This window comes from Vulpes lagopus, chromosome 4 (assembly GCF_018345385.1).
Source record: "Vulpes lagopus strain Blue_001 chromosome 4, ASM1834538v1, whole genome shotgun sequence".
Taxonomy (NCBI): domain Eukaryota; kingdom Metazoa; phylum Chordata; class Mammalia; order Carnivora; family Canidae; genus Vulpes; species Vulpes lagopus.
This window is the reverse complement of record NC_054827.1, coordinates 114,471,988-114,486,810: the sequence shown is the minus strand read 5'-3', so window position 1 is coordinate 114,486,810 and position 14,823 is coordinate 114,471,988. Positions and strand designations below refer to the sequence as shown.

The 14,823-nt window shown below is 42.8% G+C and overlaps 1 protein-coding gene across 5 annotated transcripts in view; it reads right to left on the bottom strand.

Moving 5' to 3' along the window:
* The window catches only part of PDE8A (phosphodiesterase 8A), a 154,511-nt gene that overhangs the window by 72,562 nt on the left and 67,126 nt on the right, over nt 1-14,823 (bottom strand). For all 5 annotated transcript variants that reach the window (XM_041753831.1, XM_041753832.1, XM_041753828.1 and 2 more), the window contains exons 2-3: nt 7,355-7,411; nt 4,947-5,137 (exon numbers count right to left, since the gene is read on the bottom strand). In XM_041753831.1, the coding sequence (XP_041609765.1) occupies nt 4,947-5,137; nt 7,355-7,381 (218 nt within the window). In that variant the 5' untranslated portion in view covers nt 7,382-7,411. The remainder of the gene's footprint in view (nt 1-4,946; nt 5,138-7,354; nt 7,412-14,823) is intronic.

The following is a 14,823-nucleotide window of genomic DNA, read 5'->3' as shown; positions in this document are numbered from 1 at the left end:
CACAGACTGAGAGAGAGAGAGAGAGGGAGAGAGGCAGAGACACAGGCAGAGAGAGAAGCAGGCTCCTCGCAGGAAGCCTGATGTGGGACTTGATCCCAGATCCCAGGATCACGACCTGAGCCGAAGGCAGGCACCCAACTGCTGAGCCACCCAGGCATCCCCATATCACAAAGATTTCAAGAAAGAAAAGCCAAATTTATGTATGCAGTCAGCTATCTCAAACCAGCTCTCATCTTTTAAGAAGAAAACCAGATCTGAGTGGTATACTAGCAAGTAGGTAACTGTGCAGGTAAACTCAGGAAGTGGTTTTGGATGACTTACTTGGGACACAGGAATGAGGATGGGCAGTGAGCTAAGGGCAAAGCAGAAGGGAAGGCCATGTTTACCTGGAAGCAAGTTGATACCTGCAAAGGAGGGCTAACACTATGAAGAGGCAGAGGTGTACTCTTGACTTTTTCTATCCATAGGGAGGAGGAACAGACTCAAAAATAGAAATGTAAGGAAACTGGGTTGGGGGAAAAATACCCTTTACTTTAGAATTCAAGAAAATGAAGAAAGAAGCGACCTGGCATCATTAAAATGTATACCCAGATGTTAGGAAGGCAGGTTTCAAGAAGTTAGAAAAAAGAGAGGGCATGAATCTATAGCATGAGATTCTGAAAGACCGTGTGAGCACACTGGGAAACTCTCCAAACCATGCTAGTTGGTATAGCACCAGGATTTTCTTAGGTTATGCATAAAAGAAAACTCCAAACAACAGTGGTCTAAACAAGTTATTTCTCCCACATAAAAGATGTGCAGAGGCAGTCCAAGCCTGCAATGGCATGCTGTGGCATCGGAAGCCTGGTTCCTTCTATGTTTTCCCTATTCTTTTCTTTTCTTTTTTTTTTTAAGATTTTATTTATTTATTAATGAGAGAGAAAGAGAGAAAGAAAGAGAGAGAGAGAGAGAGAGAGGCAGAGACACAGGCAGAGGCAGAAGCAGGCTTCACGCAGGGAGCCTGACGTGGGACTCAATCCCGGGTCTCCAAGATAAGGCCCTAGGCTGAAGGCAGTGCTAAACTGCTGAGCCACCCGGGCTGCCCTACGTTTCCCTATTCTTAACTCCACAAGGTTTCTTCCTCATGGTCTAAGACAGATGCTACACTCTAACCACAACATCCACACTCCATACAGCAGGAAGAAGAGCACACACTCTCCCTTCAAGGATACTCTCCAGAAGATGCACAGGACATTCCCACTGGCCAGCTTCAAGAAAAGCTAGGGAATGCATGCATTTTCTAGGTGGCCATATGCCCAGCTAAACACTAGAAATTCTGTTATTAGGAAAGAGTACAAATGGGAATTGGGGGCAACTACCAATCTCCAGACACACTGGCAACTACAAATAAATCTGATGATGGTCTCAACACAACCCTAGAAAAAAGGTCAGGTGACGGAGGCTGATCGCAAGAGCACAGCAAAGCACTTCGATGAGTTAAATTTGACAAAAGAACAACTCCGTTACTTGTACTTTGCAACTGTACCCTCTGCCATGTGGAAGGAATTTCAGATCAAAAAGAATGGAATTTACAATGGTAAAAAGAAGCCAAGGACCAGAGATGGTAGCAGGTGTCCAGTACCCCAAGTTGAGTCCTGCTCCTGCATTCACTCTAGATCTGATTCTGCTGGTACCCTCTGGGTTCCCGTGCAGGGCTTTATCAAGTCTTCCCTTTCACTACAGAGCCCTGCTCCTAGTGCACACAAAGGAAGAGTTCATTTCTTCTGAGTATACTAGGCATATGTCTTCTAAAAGGTTCTTCAGTTTCTTGGGGTGAATAATTTTCTTAGTCTTTAAGGCTATTCTTTCCCCTCCATCATCTGGCAGCTTTTTACAGGATCCTTTCTTTTCTTTATCTTTTTTTTTTTTTTTAAGATTTTATTTATTTATTCATGAGAGACAGAGAGAGAGAGAGATTGAGAGGCAGAGACACAGGCAGAGGGAGAAGCAGGCTCTATGCAGGGAGCCTGATGTGGGACTTGATCCCGGGACTCGATTTAGCCCTGGGCCAAAGGCAGGCGCTAAACCGCTGAGCCACCCACAGATCCCCGGATCCTTTCTTTATCCTGTTCATTCATCCTTGAAGGGAAGTGAGATCAAGCCCATTGGGAACCTGCAGCAGAGGGTCACAGGAACCTCCCTTGCACACCTTTGCTAGGCCTTGGCATGAGTGGCCCTCCTCCTCTGAGGTCTGGGCCTGTAGATCAAGCCAGCAGATGCAAGTTCCCGCTCAAAGACTGCTGCCAGCAGGCAGGCAGAGGTTAGCTGCACAGACTACACTCCTGCCTGGCTCTCTCCCACTCTCTAAACCTGAGAACCGATGCAGTTGCTGTTCTGAAATTGCAACACGTGAAGGACTGTTCTCACACTCCTTAGGCTTTTGCCCCTCCTTACAATGAGGGAAAGAAACCCAGGTCTCGGTCTACCTCCCTATGCTCTAGGTCTTGGATATCCCAGGGGACACAGAAAGTAAAGAATGAAGAGGCCACAGGGAATGGGGTGCTGCTGGCCGGGCTCTGGCCGCTCACGGAAATGCTGGTGCTCAGCTAAAGCAGGGCCATCTGTTTCTCTGGCCAGCACAATTCCAGCGTCCCAGGGTCAGCACGACAGTGGGGTCTCTTCCCAGCTCCTTCCTTTAGGTTCATTTGGCACTTCAGCTTCAGAGACTGAACTGCAGAGGACATTTCAGGATCAAGCTTCCTCATTAGGCCCCAGAGTACAGAAAGACAGTAGGAATTCTGGGCCTCTTCTCTTCTCCCAGCTCCTAACATAACTGTCGGATTATCTTTGGCTTCTTAACTGCTGTGGTCAGCTTTTGACTGTTACCTTCATGGCTTTCTTGACAGGAAGCTTACAGGCAGCGCTGTAACAGGTACAAGATGGCCTCCAATAGCCTCACAACTGATGGACTTGCTTCAGCTACTCTGCCCTTCTATGCTGTTCTCCAGCTGGGAGTCAGTGATCTTCCACCTACACAGACCATGTCAGTGTCTTAACTGCCTACAAGGTGAAGTTCAAGCCTTTGGCTCAGCACCTACGGCCCTCATGATGGGCTCCTGTCTGTTCCTCCAGCCTTAGAGCCACATCCCCTGCCTGCCTGCCCCAAAGGCCATCAACACCAAGCAGAGAAGCCCTGTACACCCACCTGTTCCTACACATGCTGTTCCCTCCACCTGGAATGTTTTTTCCACCTTTCTTTCTTTCAAAACTTCTATTCAACCCAAATATCCTCTGTAAGCTCCTCCTGACACAGGCACCTGCAGCCCTTTGTATATATATCCCTGTGGGCACTTAGGAGCCTGTACTGAAATCACTCACTTGCCCTGTCAACCAGAACATTAGCCCTTCAGAGGCAAGAACCATGTCTTATTTACCTGTGTAGCTCTAGTACAAAAGACAGTGCCCAGAATTAGTATGACTTGTAAAGTAGGGTTTCTCAACTGGTGGATTTGGAAATATCACAGACACAATATTTGGCCTTCAGCAAGGCATTTGATAAGGAGTGTAAGGAGTTCCAAATGTCCCCAGCAGAGAGATACAGATGAATGCTACTCGTTTAGATAAGTCAGCAACTGACGAAAAACCCTTCACAGGTGGTACTGATTAGGTATCCCAAAAGGAAGAGGAAGGAAAGGAGAGAGCTGTGCCAGGGCTAAGGTCTCATGAACTATCTAAGTCAGCAGAGGGACAGAGCACACAAACAAGTTCAGGAGGGACAGCCAGGAATGATTCCTTGAAGGAATACTTCAGAGTGGGCAGGTTCCCTTAAAGGGATGATCTTAAGGGAGATAAACCAGACAGGGCCAGAATCGAGATGAAAGTGACCTAGGAAACTAAATCAGGGCATGCTCTTCCTTCTAGAAAACTCATGAACCATGATGCAAGGACTTCCTACCCTCACCTCCCCTCTCAACACACACACACACACACACACACACACACACACACACACACCCTTGGCCAACAAGATGGAGATGATGTTGCAGAACACAGCTAGCAAGAAAAAACTTGAGATTCTTGGCCAGGGCCATGACACAGCCCTTGGGAAAGGAACGTGCTCGGGGGCTGCATTTGTCAGCATCTGTTCTCTGGATAACATAGGGAAGATGGCTATTCTCCTTACTCTTCCAAACCTGGTGAGTTTGGACACTGGGCCATCCAAACCTGGTGTGAGATTTTTGTTTCTGGAGCCATGCTTTCAAGGGCTACTGCCTGGAAGAGAGCACTTGGAGGAAGCAGTGGGGTGGAATGGGGCTGGAATATGAAATCACACTGAGAGCAGTGAGGATATGCTCCATCCAGAAAAGGCCATTCCTGCCCTCAAATGCTGGAAATCTGAGGAAGGGGATAAGTTGGGTTCAGTAAGAAAGAGAATTTCTGCAGCTCAGAGCTTTCCCCTGGGAACACCACCACCCCGCAGCCCTTTAGGCAACAGAAGCTGGACGTTGGGGGTGGGGACGTTAGGGGTGGGAACTTTGTAGAAGACATGCACACATGACAATCTATGCTTCTCTAAAACCTCCTCTTCAGCAACCCAGTTCACATGCTTTGATATTCTGCAAGTACTATAAACAGGGCACATCTGCCTAACATTAGAAGACAATTTTCCATTTTTTATAACTTTAAAAACGTCTGGAAAATTTTATTAGCTCCTGTTGTAATATGCAGGTGGCTGTTGTGGTTAATTAAAGACTGGCTTTCATCTTAACCCCTTCATTGTTTTTATTCATATTTTTTCACTGTTTTAAGCAAAGTAAAACAAAAGCAGGAAGATCAGTCCCAGAAATAATGATGTCCTACTGTCTTCTTTTACGTGCATGGAAGGCAACTCAGGAGACAGTGAATTTAACTTGGGCTGTTCTGTCACACACACCAGGGGACTGCTTAGGCCCAAGCTCCAAGCTCACCTGCATAGCGCCTCTGCGTCCAGCTGCCGGGGGTTTCTGTGGTCAATGATGACAATGTCGTGATGTTTGTCCAGGAAACAGGCAAGGACAGCCTGAGCCTCCTTGGTAACTGTGCACTTAAACCCTGCTTTTTCGCATGCCCTGCAGAATCCATTACACTGGTTATCTTCTTTGGTAAACACTAAAAGTACCTGAATCAAAAAAGCACAAACACTTTTTAAAAAAAAAAAAAAAAAAGCTGTTGTTATAACGGTCGTTTCTTAACATGCCACAGAAAACTCCCAAGTGTTTTCAAGGCAAGTACGCAGATGTGAATATAACAATCGGTTGATAGAAATCCTCCTAAATGTAACTCAGGGACATTATCACTCAGCTCCCCCAAATTAGTACTATTTTACATCTCTGGTCTGGAAGTCCAAGTGCATGGGTCATATACTTTTAATTTTGCTAATAAGGCCATTAGGCAGAACTCAACAAAAGCCTGATTAATCATTTTATCTAGAAAGTATTTTAATTACAATACACAATACTTATTTTGGTTAATAGTAATTAACTAGATAAGTCCTTAGATAGCAAAAACTATTTTAGTCAAACTTTTAGAATAATTGAAAACTTTATTTTTTAAAAAATTTTTTATTTATTTGAGATTGAGCAAGTACAAGTGGGGGGCAAAGGGGGAGGGAGAGGGAGAAGCAGCCTCCCTGCTAGGCAGAGAGCCTGATGCAGGGTTCAATCTCAGGACCCCAAGATCATGACTTGAGCTGAAGGCAGTCTCTTAACTAACTGAGCCACCCAGGCACCCCAAAAACTCAAAACTTTAAATATGTATTTAAATGTTTTGACTCAAGATTTTATATAATTCCTCCAACTTAAAAAAGTTACTTTGATGATAAGACATTTCAAGTAGACCAAAATATAGCACTTCAACCTCCCTTCCTTCTGGAAACCACCAGATTGTTCTCTATGTCTGCTTCTGCTTTTTGTTGGTGGTGATGGTTTGTTTTTTAGATTCCACACATAAGAGAAATCATATGATACTTGTCTTAGGGGAAAAGGATTAAAAGGTAAATTTCTAGGGGCGCCCGCCTGGGTGGCTCAGTCAGTTAAGCATCTGACTCTTGACTTTGGCTCAGGTCATGGTCTCAGGCTTATGGGATCGAGCTCTGTGTTGGGTTCCACGCCCAGCAATGGGTCTGAAGCCTGCTTAAGATTTTCTCTCTCTCTCTCTCTCTCTCTCTCTCTCTAATAGATAGATAAGGTAAACTTCCAGGCATAAAATATATACGACCCGGGGATATAATATATGACACAGGGAATATAGTTAACATTATATAAACAACATTATATGATGACACATGGTAGCTAGAGTTATAGTGATGGTCACTTCCTAATGTATATAAATGCTGAATGACTCTGCTGTACCCCTGAAACCAATATAATATTGTAGGTCAACTGCATTTCAATAAAATCAATTAATAAAGTTCTGACCGACAGCAAATGACAAAATAATGAAAACCATCAGTTAAGTGACTCAGGCACAGCACCAGGCCCAAGAGGTGGCACCTGTGCCTCTACCCAGGACAATGACGGCTGGCTGTGCCCATGCCTGGCCTGGATCAGGTGAGGTCTGCACCTGCTTGCCTCCCCCGTCTCCAGCCAGGACTGGTTCAGAAGTGCACTGTTTTGTCCCATTGGACCCAGACAGACTCATGAGGGCAATGGTGGTAAGGTGGAGGCGGCCAGCCTGTGAGAGACTGCAAAGCTGGCAGCAACCCTGTCCCCCAAGGCTTAGCTCCTCTAGGTTTATGCAAGTGCACAACTATCACAAATGCAAAGAACTAAGAGAGCACATTTCTGCCAGACCTTTGCACGTGTTTTTAAAATGTAACAGTAAACACGGTTTGTATGCAAGAAACATCAAATAACTTTGGAACTCAATTTCAACTGATTGTCTAATATTTTGGATTTGATCATTTAGGTATTCTCAGGTAGAGCTGATTTAGCAACACAGAAAAGATCATGCTTTTGCTTTTTGATACTGGAAAATTTCAAACCTATATAAAAGCTGTGAGTGCAATGAACGTTAGCAGACCCTTCTATTTTCATCAGTTGTTAACATTTTGCCCCCTTTGCTCTCTCCGCCCCACAATTATGCACATTCTTTTCTTTATTGCTGAAACTTTCAAAGTAGGTTGCACACATCTCTTCATCTCTAAATACCTCAATATGTGTATCCAAAAAAAGTACATTCTCTTGTATAACTAAAGTACTATTATCAGCTGCAGGAAATTTAACGTCAATCCAATACTATTATCTAAAATAGAAAACTGTTTTCACTGTTAGGCCCACTCCCTCCCTCTCTTTAAAGAAAATCAACATGTAAAAATTACAGCATGGTTTATTATTACCTGGAGTTGATCTGGATGAAATCTCATGGGGCCAAACTGCACATCAGTTACTGCTACCTGTAAGAAAAAGATTTGCCTTAAAAAAATGTTTTTAAAAGATGAGCTGACTTTAAAATTTCTCTCTCCAATCACTGCCACAGATGAAAGTGAGATTTTTACTCCAGAGGAAAAATCACATAAATAGTTATTACACAGAATCCCAGGGATCTCTTTATAACCCTCAGGAAAGGTGCAGAGCAGAGAGGGAGAAATAAAATGAGTCTGATCCTGGCTCTTCTTTTCCTAGATGTGTATAACTTTAAGTGAATTACTGAACCTTCCTCAGCCTTAATTTCCCCTTTGTTACAAAGATCAAATGAGTTTACAGTATAAAGGACCCCCCAATCAGACACTGAATGAACATTGGTTTCTTTCTCCTGATGGCCAACAAAATCTTACATCAAGAATGGCACATACATAATGAAATCCAGCAGTCAGAATCATGCAACATCAGAACCAAATAAATCCCGCTGAAAAGTAGTTAACACTTTCATTTTACAGAGAAGCACAGTGTTTATCGATAATTGCTTATCTGAGAACTTAGCACTAAATGACACAGATAAATACCATGTCATAACTAAATCCCAATAGCACCAATGGAGGGGCTCAGCATAGACTGGGCATCATGCCAACTGCTGAACATGTTATCTTGCTCAATTTTCACAGCAACAACAGCGAGGCTTACAGTTGGAAAACTGAGGTTCCAAGTACCTTGTTTACAGCCACAGAGTCAGCAAGTAGAAGCTGGGATTTATTTCACTGCAAACCCAGGGCCACTGGAAGGTTCGGGCAGTCTGTGCACTGCATAAGCGAGCCCAAGGAAGGAAGAATATTGGGGCTGAAATACAGCCCTGAGTGATGGACGTTGGCAATGAGTTGCTACCCAGAGGAGGAGACACATTTCTGTAACTTTTCCAGAAACACTATGTACTGAAGGGCTCCACAGGCCTCTGGGTGGTGGTATGATTCCATGGCAAATCTGCAGCGGAAGACCTAGATCTATAAGCCTTCCCATAAAATATTTCTGACCTGACTGCCCACCTCCCATGTCTACCCTCAGGCAGGGATCTGTCCCACAGTAAACACATGGAACAAGGCTTGCTGAGTGATAGGGAAAGCCCATGTCTATTTCTCACTGCAAGAAGCTGATGGCTACCAACTATGAGACACCAGCTTGGTTTCTCATATGCTTTGTAACAAACAGAAGGAAGGCCGTCACTATTCCAAGACGTAAGACTGAGGAGGACTCTGTGACAGTGGGAGGCTGAGGAGAAAAGACCCCCACATCCCAGTCTTACCCCCCCACTCCATGCTGGGTAACAGCAGGCCAGCCTCACAGCGAGGGGTGCAGCTGATGTCAAAGCCAGCAACTCTGAGAGATAATCCAAGGGGGCCAGGAGAGTCTTCAAAGAGAGGTTTGGTCTATTGTACAGTCATACGCCTACGGTGCACTCAGACACTGAGAAAGACCAATCTCAATGATGAGTTTTCTGTTGGTTTTCACTAAGTTTAAAGGAATGAATGAAAGTACATACAAGGAACGATACAGATGTACTGCTTGGAGAATGCAGTGGAGCTACTCAGGAAAAAGAAAAAAGGAAGAAAATGACAGGAAAAAGAAAAAGAAGGAAAATCACCTCACTGATTTTCTACAGCATGGGGGACTCATGAACAGGAAGCCCGCTGCTACTGCCCAAGATAAAGCAGCCTAAGTACTTGAGTCCCTTATGTGAGTGAGGAGTGGGAGCTTCTGACAGGATACTTATGAAACTTGCTCTGAGGGCCAAGTAGATTAAAAAATCTCAAAGGAGAAAAAGAAATATTTATGAATTATATACAAGCATATGATATACTAGGTCACACAGAAAAAACACATTCCTGAAAGTAAAAATGGTACCATTTTTATTCTTCAACATAATGCCAGCAAAACAGAAATTTAAAACATGAGTTTAAGCAAAAATCAACAAACACCACTGCCATGAAAAAATTTTAAATATTAACTTGTAATTGCTGGGTCAGAGAGGGAAATGGAAATTATACCTACAGATTACCTGGAAAATAATAAAAATGAGAAGAATATCATGTAATGAAACTTACGGGACACTGCCAAATTTTACTCAGAGACAAGATTTATAGACTTAAATCCTTTTGTCACAAACAAGAATTAAGGGAACTTATCAAGCTTTAAAGTCACTAAGTTTGAGAAAGTCAAAAGTACAAACTTAAGGAAAACAAGAGGAAAAAAATAAAGTTAAAGGTAATAATAAAATTTTAAAATGTTAATGACTACCATATTTAAAAATACATACATACATACACACACATATATATACACACATGTAGGTATGTAGGTATATATAGCATTGATCATAAGCTGAGAAACAAGATAAAAGTATGAATGGATCAGGGCAAAGCCTCATCCCTCCCAGGAAAACAACTCTCAGCATAGGGTCCACACCAAAAGTGGGTGAAATAACTTTCACAAAGGACAGTATAACTTTATGATCTCAACTTACAAAAACAACTTACCACTGCATTAATTTTAAGAAATAAAAGCAGATATAGATTTTAAAAGTTGTTAATTTTGCCTCAGTATAATTTCAATGATATAATTTTAAAACATTAATGTTTCAGCAATTCTATTTTACCACCCAACACTTAACTTTATTTACTTAACTAGACTGCATTTTAACCTTACATCCTGTCTACGGGGTATATCCGGCTCTCAGGACCTCTGTCGAGCAGTGTCCCAGCAGAGCCGGACAACTACTTACCACTGCCCCCCCAAAATAACCACCACCAGGAAATCTGATGACATTACTCAGTGTGCAGACGTCAGCAGTGGGCCCTCAAAGAGTAAACAACTTCCCAACTGCTCTGGAAAAGGGGATCAGAACTATAGAATTCTTGCATTCTTCTTTTCTTCATGTATGAAAATCAGAATCAAACTGATCGAATGCTTCAAGGTCACAGCCCTCTTAATAATTTGCTGAGCACATTAACATTTAAAAGAGAAATCATCCTCAGGTTAATTGTAATATCACAGCTTTGATTTAATCTTTCAGTTTAAAAGCAATGGATACTTTAGACAATACAGAAACAACACTGTGGATAATGGTAATCATACAAGCTGTTTAGTCTTCTGGACTTTTAGATATGTATCTATTAAACTGTTAAAGAGATTATAAAAACTCTTTGTATTTTAATAAAGTAATATTTATAAATATGGCTGACAGAAGCATGAAATTTAAATTATTATCGAAACTGACAAAACACATATCAGATCTCTTTTGTTGCCTAAACAACCTAACACTTAGTAAGTGACACTAGAAGGTGAAACTAGTTATGAATCTTGTTTGTGGATAGGGGTGGGAAAGAAAAGAGATACATAATACTAACCTGCCTACAATTTCTGTTCCCCCAAACCAACTCTATCCCTTGCCTGCTTTGTTTTTTTCCCTCTGCAGTTCTCAGTCATCATTTGCAAAACTCTGTATTTTACTATTTATCATCTTTATCATCTGTCTCTCTCACTAAAATGTAAGTTCTACGAAGACAGGGATTTATCTGCCTTATTCATTGCTGTATTTCCAAAAACCCGAAACAGTCCCTGGCACGTGGGAGGCATTTAAGAAGTATTTTTGAATCAGTATTACTCAACAGCTAATCTTTTCTAATCACTCGTTTATCTGGAAATCACACTCATGCTAGTTTCTACGTGTGCATGTATATGTGATACAGCACTTCCAGTTTTAGAATGTTTTTATATATTCATTTCATAAAGGAACATAAAGGAAGGAAGGACTCTTACGAAAGCCTAAGCACTAGGAACCACAAAAGAATCATGTGATTTTTTTTTCCTACATCCCCTTTATTAGAAACAAAGATACACTGGGATCAACTTAAATTAATTGTATACAAACCTAGGAGCTATAGCAAAGTCAAAAATCAGATTTTGTCCTGAGCCTTGCTAACCCTCCAGACTTTCCCTGTACATCCAGTGGCCTTCTTGTCTTTCTCTCTGGGCAGAGTGGTAACTTGGTCAAAGGGACACAGCTTAGACAGTCAGGAGACACTAGTTCCTGGGTGGGAAGAGTCAAAATTAGTCCAGACATCTGTGTATCACTTACTACTATGCTTTAAGCCAAGCACTGAGCAAGGTGCTGGAAGTGCAAAGATGTACCTAACCCTGCCTCTGAGTTGCAGGAGGGGAAAATGTACACAATGACAACATGATGCAGTTTTAACAGAGAAAGGAGTTGCCTATTATATGCTAAAAACTGCTTCCAGAGTTTAGTCATAAATCATACTTAAATCCAGTTTAGTCCTTCCTCTATGAGTAAGGTAAACTCATTAACTCCATTTTATTGATGAAGAAACTGAAGCTCAGAGCATTGTGGTTAAACAGCTGGTAAAGGACAATGATGAGACTAAGACCCAATTCAGGGGGACTGAATTCCTGTGGTCTTTTTATGCTCCACTGGGATTGGCCTAAAATCACCTGACCCTAACCTATATCTAATGGAAATAAGACCAAGAACCTAGGAAGCAGCATTCACCCACTTGACAAATCTTTGTTGCACACCCACAGTGCGCTAACTGGTTTCCTAGGCATTAGACATCCAATAAAAAATAAGACAGTACCTCTACCTACTGGGGGGAAGGTGATAGAAACTAGCTAGGGTGCTATTTTGTTTTTTATAGATTTACTTATTTGAGAGAGAGTGAGCATGAGCGGGGGGAGGGGTAGAGGGAAAAGCACACTCTCCACTGAGCAGGGATCCAGATGCGGGACTCCATCCCAGGACCCTGAGATCATGACCTGAGCTGAAGGCAGACGCTTCACCAACTGAGCCAGCCAGGCACCCCTATTTTAAATCAGAATCCAGGAAGGCCTCTCTGAAGCAGCAATGTAGAAGATGAGATCTGAATGAGAAGCAGCCAAGCCAGTCACACAAGGAACAGAAGGAGCCCCAGGCAGAGGGAACAGGAATGCATGGGTCCCAGGGTGGGAATGGGGAGCATTCAAGGAAAAGAAGGGAATGAGGACAGGAGATGAGGTCATGGCTGGGTAGTGGCCTTAGGATGCAGAGCCTTCTAAGCCCAGACAAGAAACCTGGGTTTTATCCTAAATTTCATCAAAAGTCACCAAAGAATTTTATATAAGAAAGTGATAGAATCTAATTTTTATTTTTTAAATAGATCCCTGGTGAGGAATGGACAGTGGGATGGTGGCAGCAGAGGCAAAGGAGACCAGTGAGGAAGCTTCCATAGCAGTTCAAGTGAGAGAGGATGGCCCTGTGGCCCAGGAGATGAGCAGATAGCTTTGGGGTATTTTGGAGCTCAGTGATCAGGACTTCTTGATAGATGGGACATTATCTAATCTACTGGTTCCTAGACCAGAGTTCTGATATCTGACTTGAGGTTTTTATTTAGGTGTTGTATGGAAATTTGGGGTGCTGCAAGGCATCCTGGTAGAAGTTGGTGTGGGTCTCCTTGGTCCTTTCCAGATCCACCCACAAGATGGCACCAAGATATACCTTGAGGCAAAGGTCCCAAATGCTCTCCAAGAGCAGGCCAAATGCTCCACATCCATCCCCACTGTCCGTGTTTCTTTTTTCTCTCCTTACCTGTTCCTAATTGTCCCTTTGGTCAATTTAAACAGCAAATATTTACAAGGAGACTTTTATATGTTTCCCCAACTGAATGCCAAAATCAAGTCACATACTTGGGTAAAACTGCTCAGGTCCTTTTTTTCCCTCAAACCCATAGTGTAGAGCAAAAAATGGTCTGGATTAAAAGCACTATCTAGAGTTTAAAGCCTGACTGCAAGCAAAATGCCTAATAAATTCTCAAGTACCTACAAAAAAGATTTTCCAAGAAGCTTTTGCTATGAAACTACAACTTTACACACACATACACACTTTAAGACATGCTTAAAACTTTATTTTTTCCGAAGAGCTATTTTTTTCAGAGCACTAAGGTAATCTCTAATAAGAACCATTAACTTCATGGCACCTTGAAATAGGATCTAGTTCTTAAATATCATATTTATGTATTTGGTACGAGGGACAAATAAAGATTTTCCTGAAACTCTGAAAGATTGCTTCTAAAGGTGAAACAAGAAAATCAATCCATAAAAAATGAGAATAGCCAATTGCAGGGTAACCTAACCCTAAGCTTCTCTTTAAATGTGCCACTGAAATTTAAGAATCCTCAAATCTCAACTGGGGAAATCTGAGGTATAAGATAACTAGAACCTACCTCTCTCCAACCCCTCAAAAAAGAGGCAACTGATCACTATGTATCATCCCGGCAGAATGAGGAGGGTCTACAGGCTGCCAGGGAAGGGGAGCCAGAGGTTGAGAACGCAGTGCTATTTATTCAGCTCCTTCCAGGAAAAACTGAATCCAGCAGGTATAGATGATCTGGATACTGAAAAAAAAAAGTTTCCTAACTATAAATTAACAAATGAGCATCCTGCTTCTCTCTGGGAGGAGTCTATTCTAGGCTTACGTATATCTGTTGATCATGTTTATATCACACTCCGCACACTTAGACAGCAGTGAGCCTTGTTCAGGGGGGTGTACAGCTGCCTGCCCGCCCACTGCCCACTGCTAAGCATCCTGACTCCAAATGCCAGCCCAGGCTTTACCGGGTTAGCTCATGAACCTCAATGATATCCAAAAGGACTACACTAAGAATCACAACCCACACGATATGATAAATTATCCAGAATCACCCAGTTTCCACAACATGCTACCTGAGACTGGATAGATTGGGGAGGGGGGTATTATTTATTTTTTTTTAAGATTTTATTTATTTATTTATTATTTATTCATGAGAGAGAGAGAGAAGCAGAGACACAGGCAGAGGGAGAAGCAGGCTCCATGTAGGGAGCCCGACATGGGATTCAATCCTGGGACTCCAGGATCATGACCTGGGCCAAAGGCAGGCGCTAAACTGCTGGGCCACCCAGGGATCCCCCAGATGCGGGGTTTAAACTCTGACCTTTCTCCCCTGAAAACCTGTGTGTCTTTAGGCAAGTTTCCTCACTTTGCTGAGGACCCTGCCTAGAGAACAGTGATTGTCAAGATTCAGTGAGAGACAGACATGCAGTTCTGCAGGGCACCTGGCCTACGGTCAAGGGCGCCATAATGTGTGGCCGTTATTGCTGGTGGAAGGGGATGCATTCACAATGCCCCTGCTGTAGTTCTAGAGCAATGAGGAAATTCTTACCAGGTGTAGAGGCTCCACACGTCGGTTTTGGCAGAAAGCAGGTTTCCAGACCGAATGTTATTTGAGAGAGTCTGCCAGAGTCAAATTGCTCATCCCTACCACCTTCCTGTGTCAAACCATCAGACCCTCTGAACATAGTCCACGGCCAGAGGTTCTACTGCTGAAACCATGTCTTTTATGAGCCCTGTGTT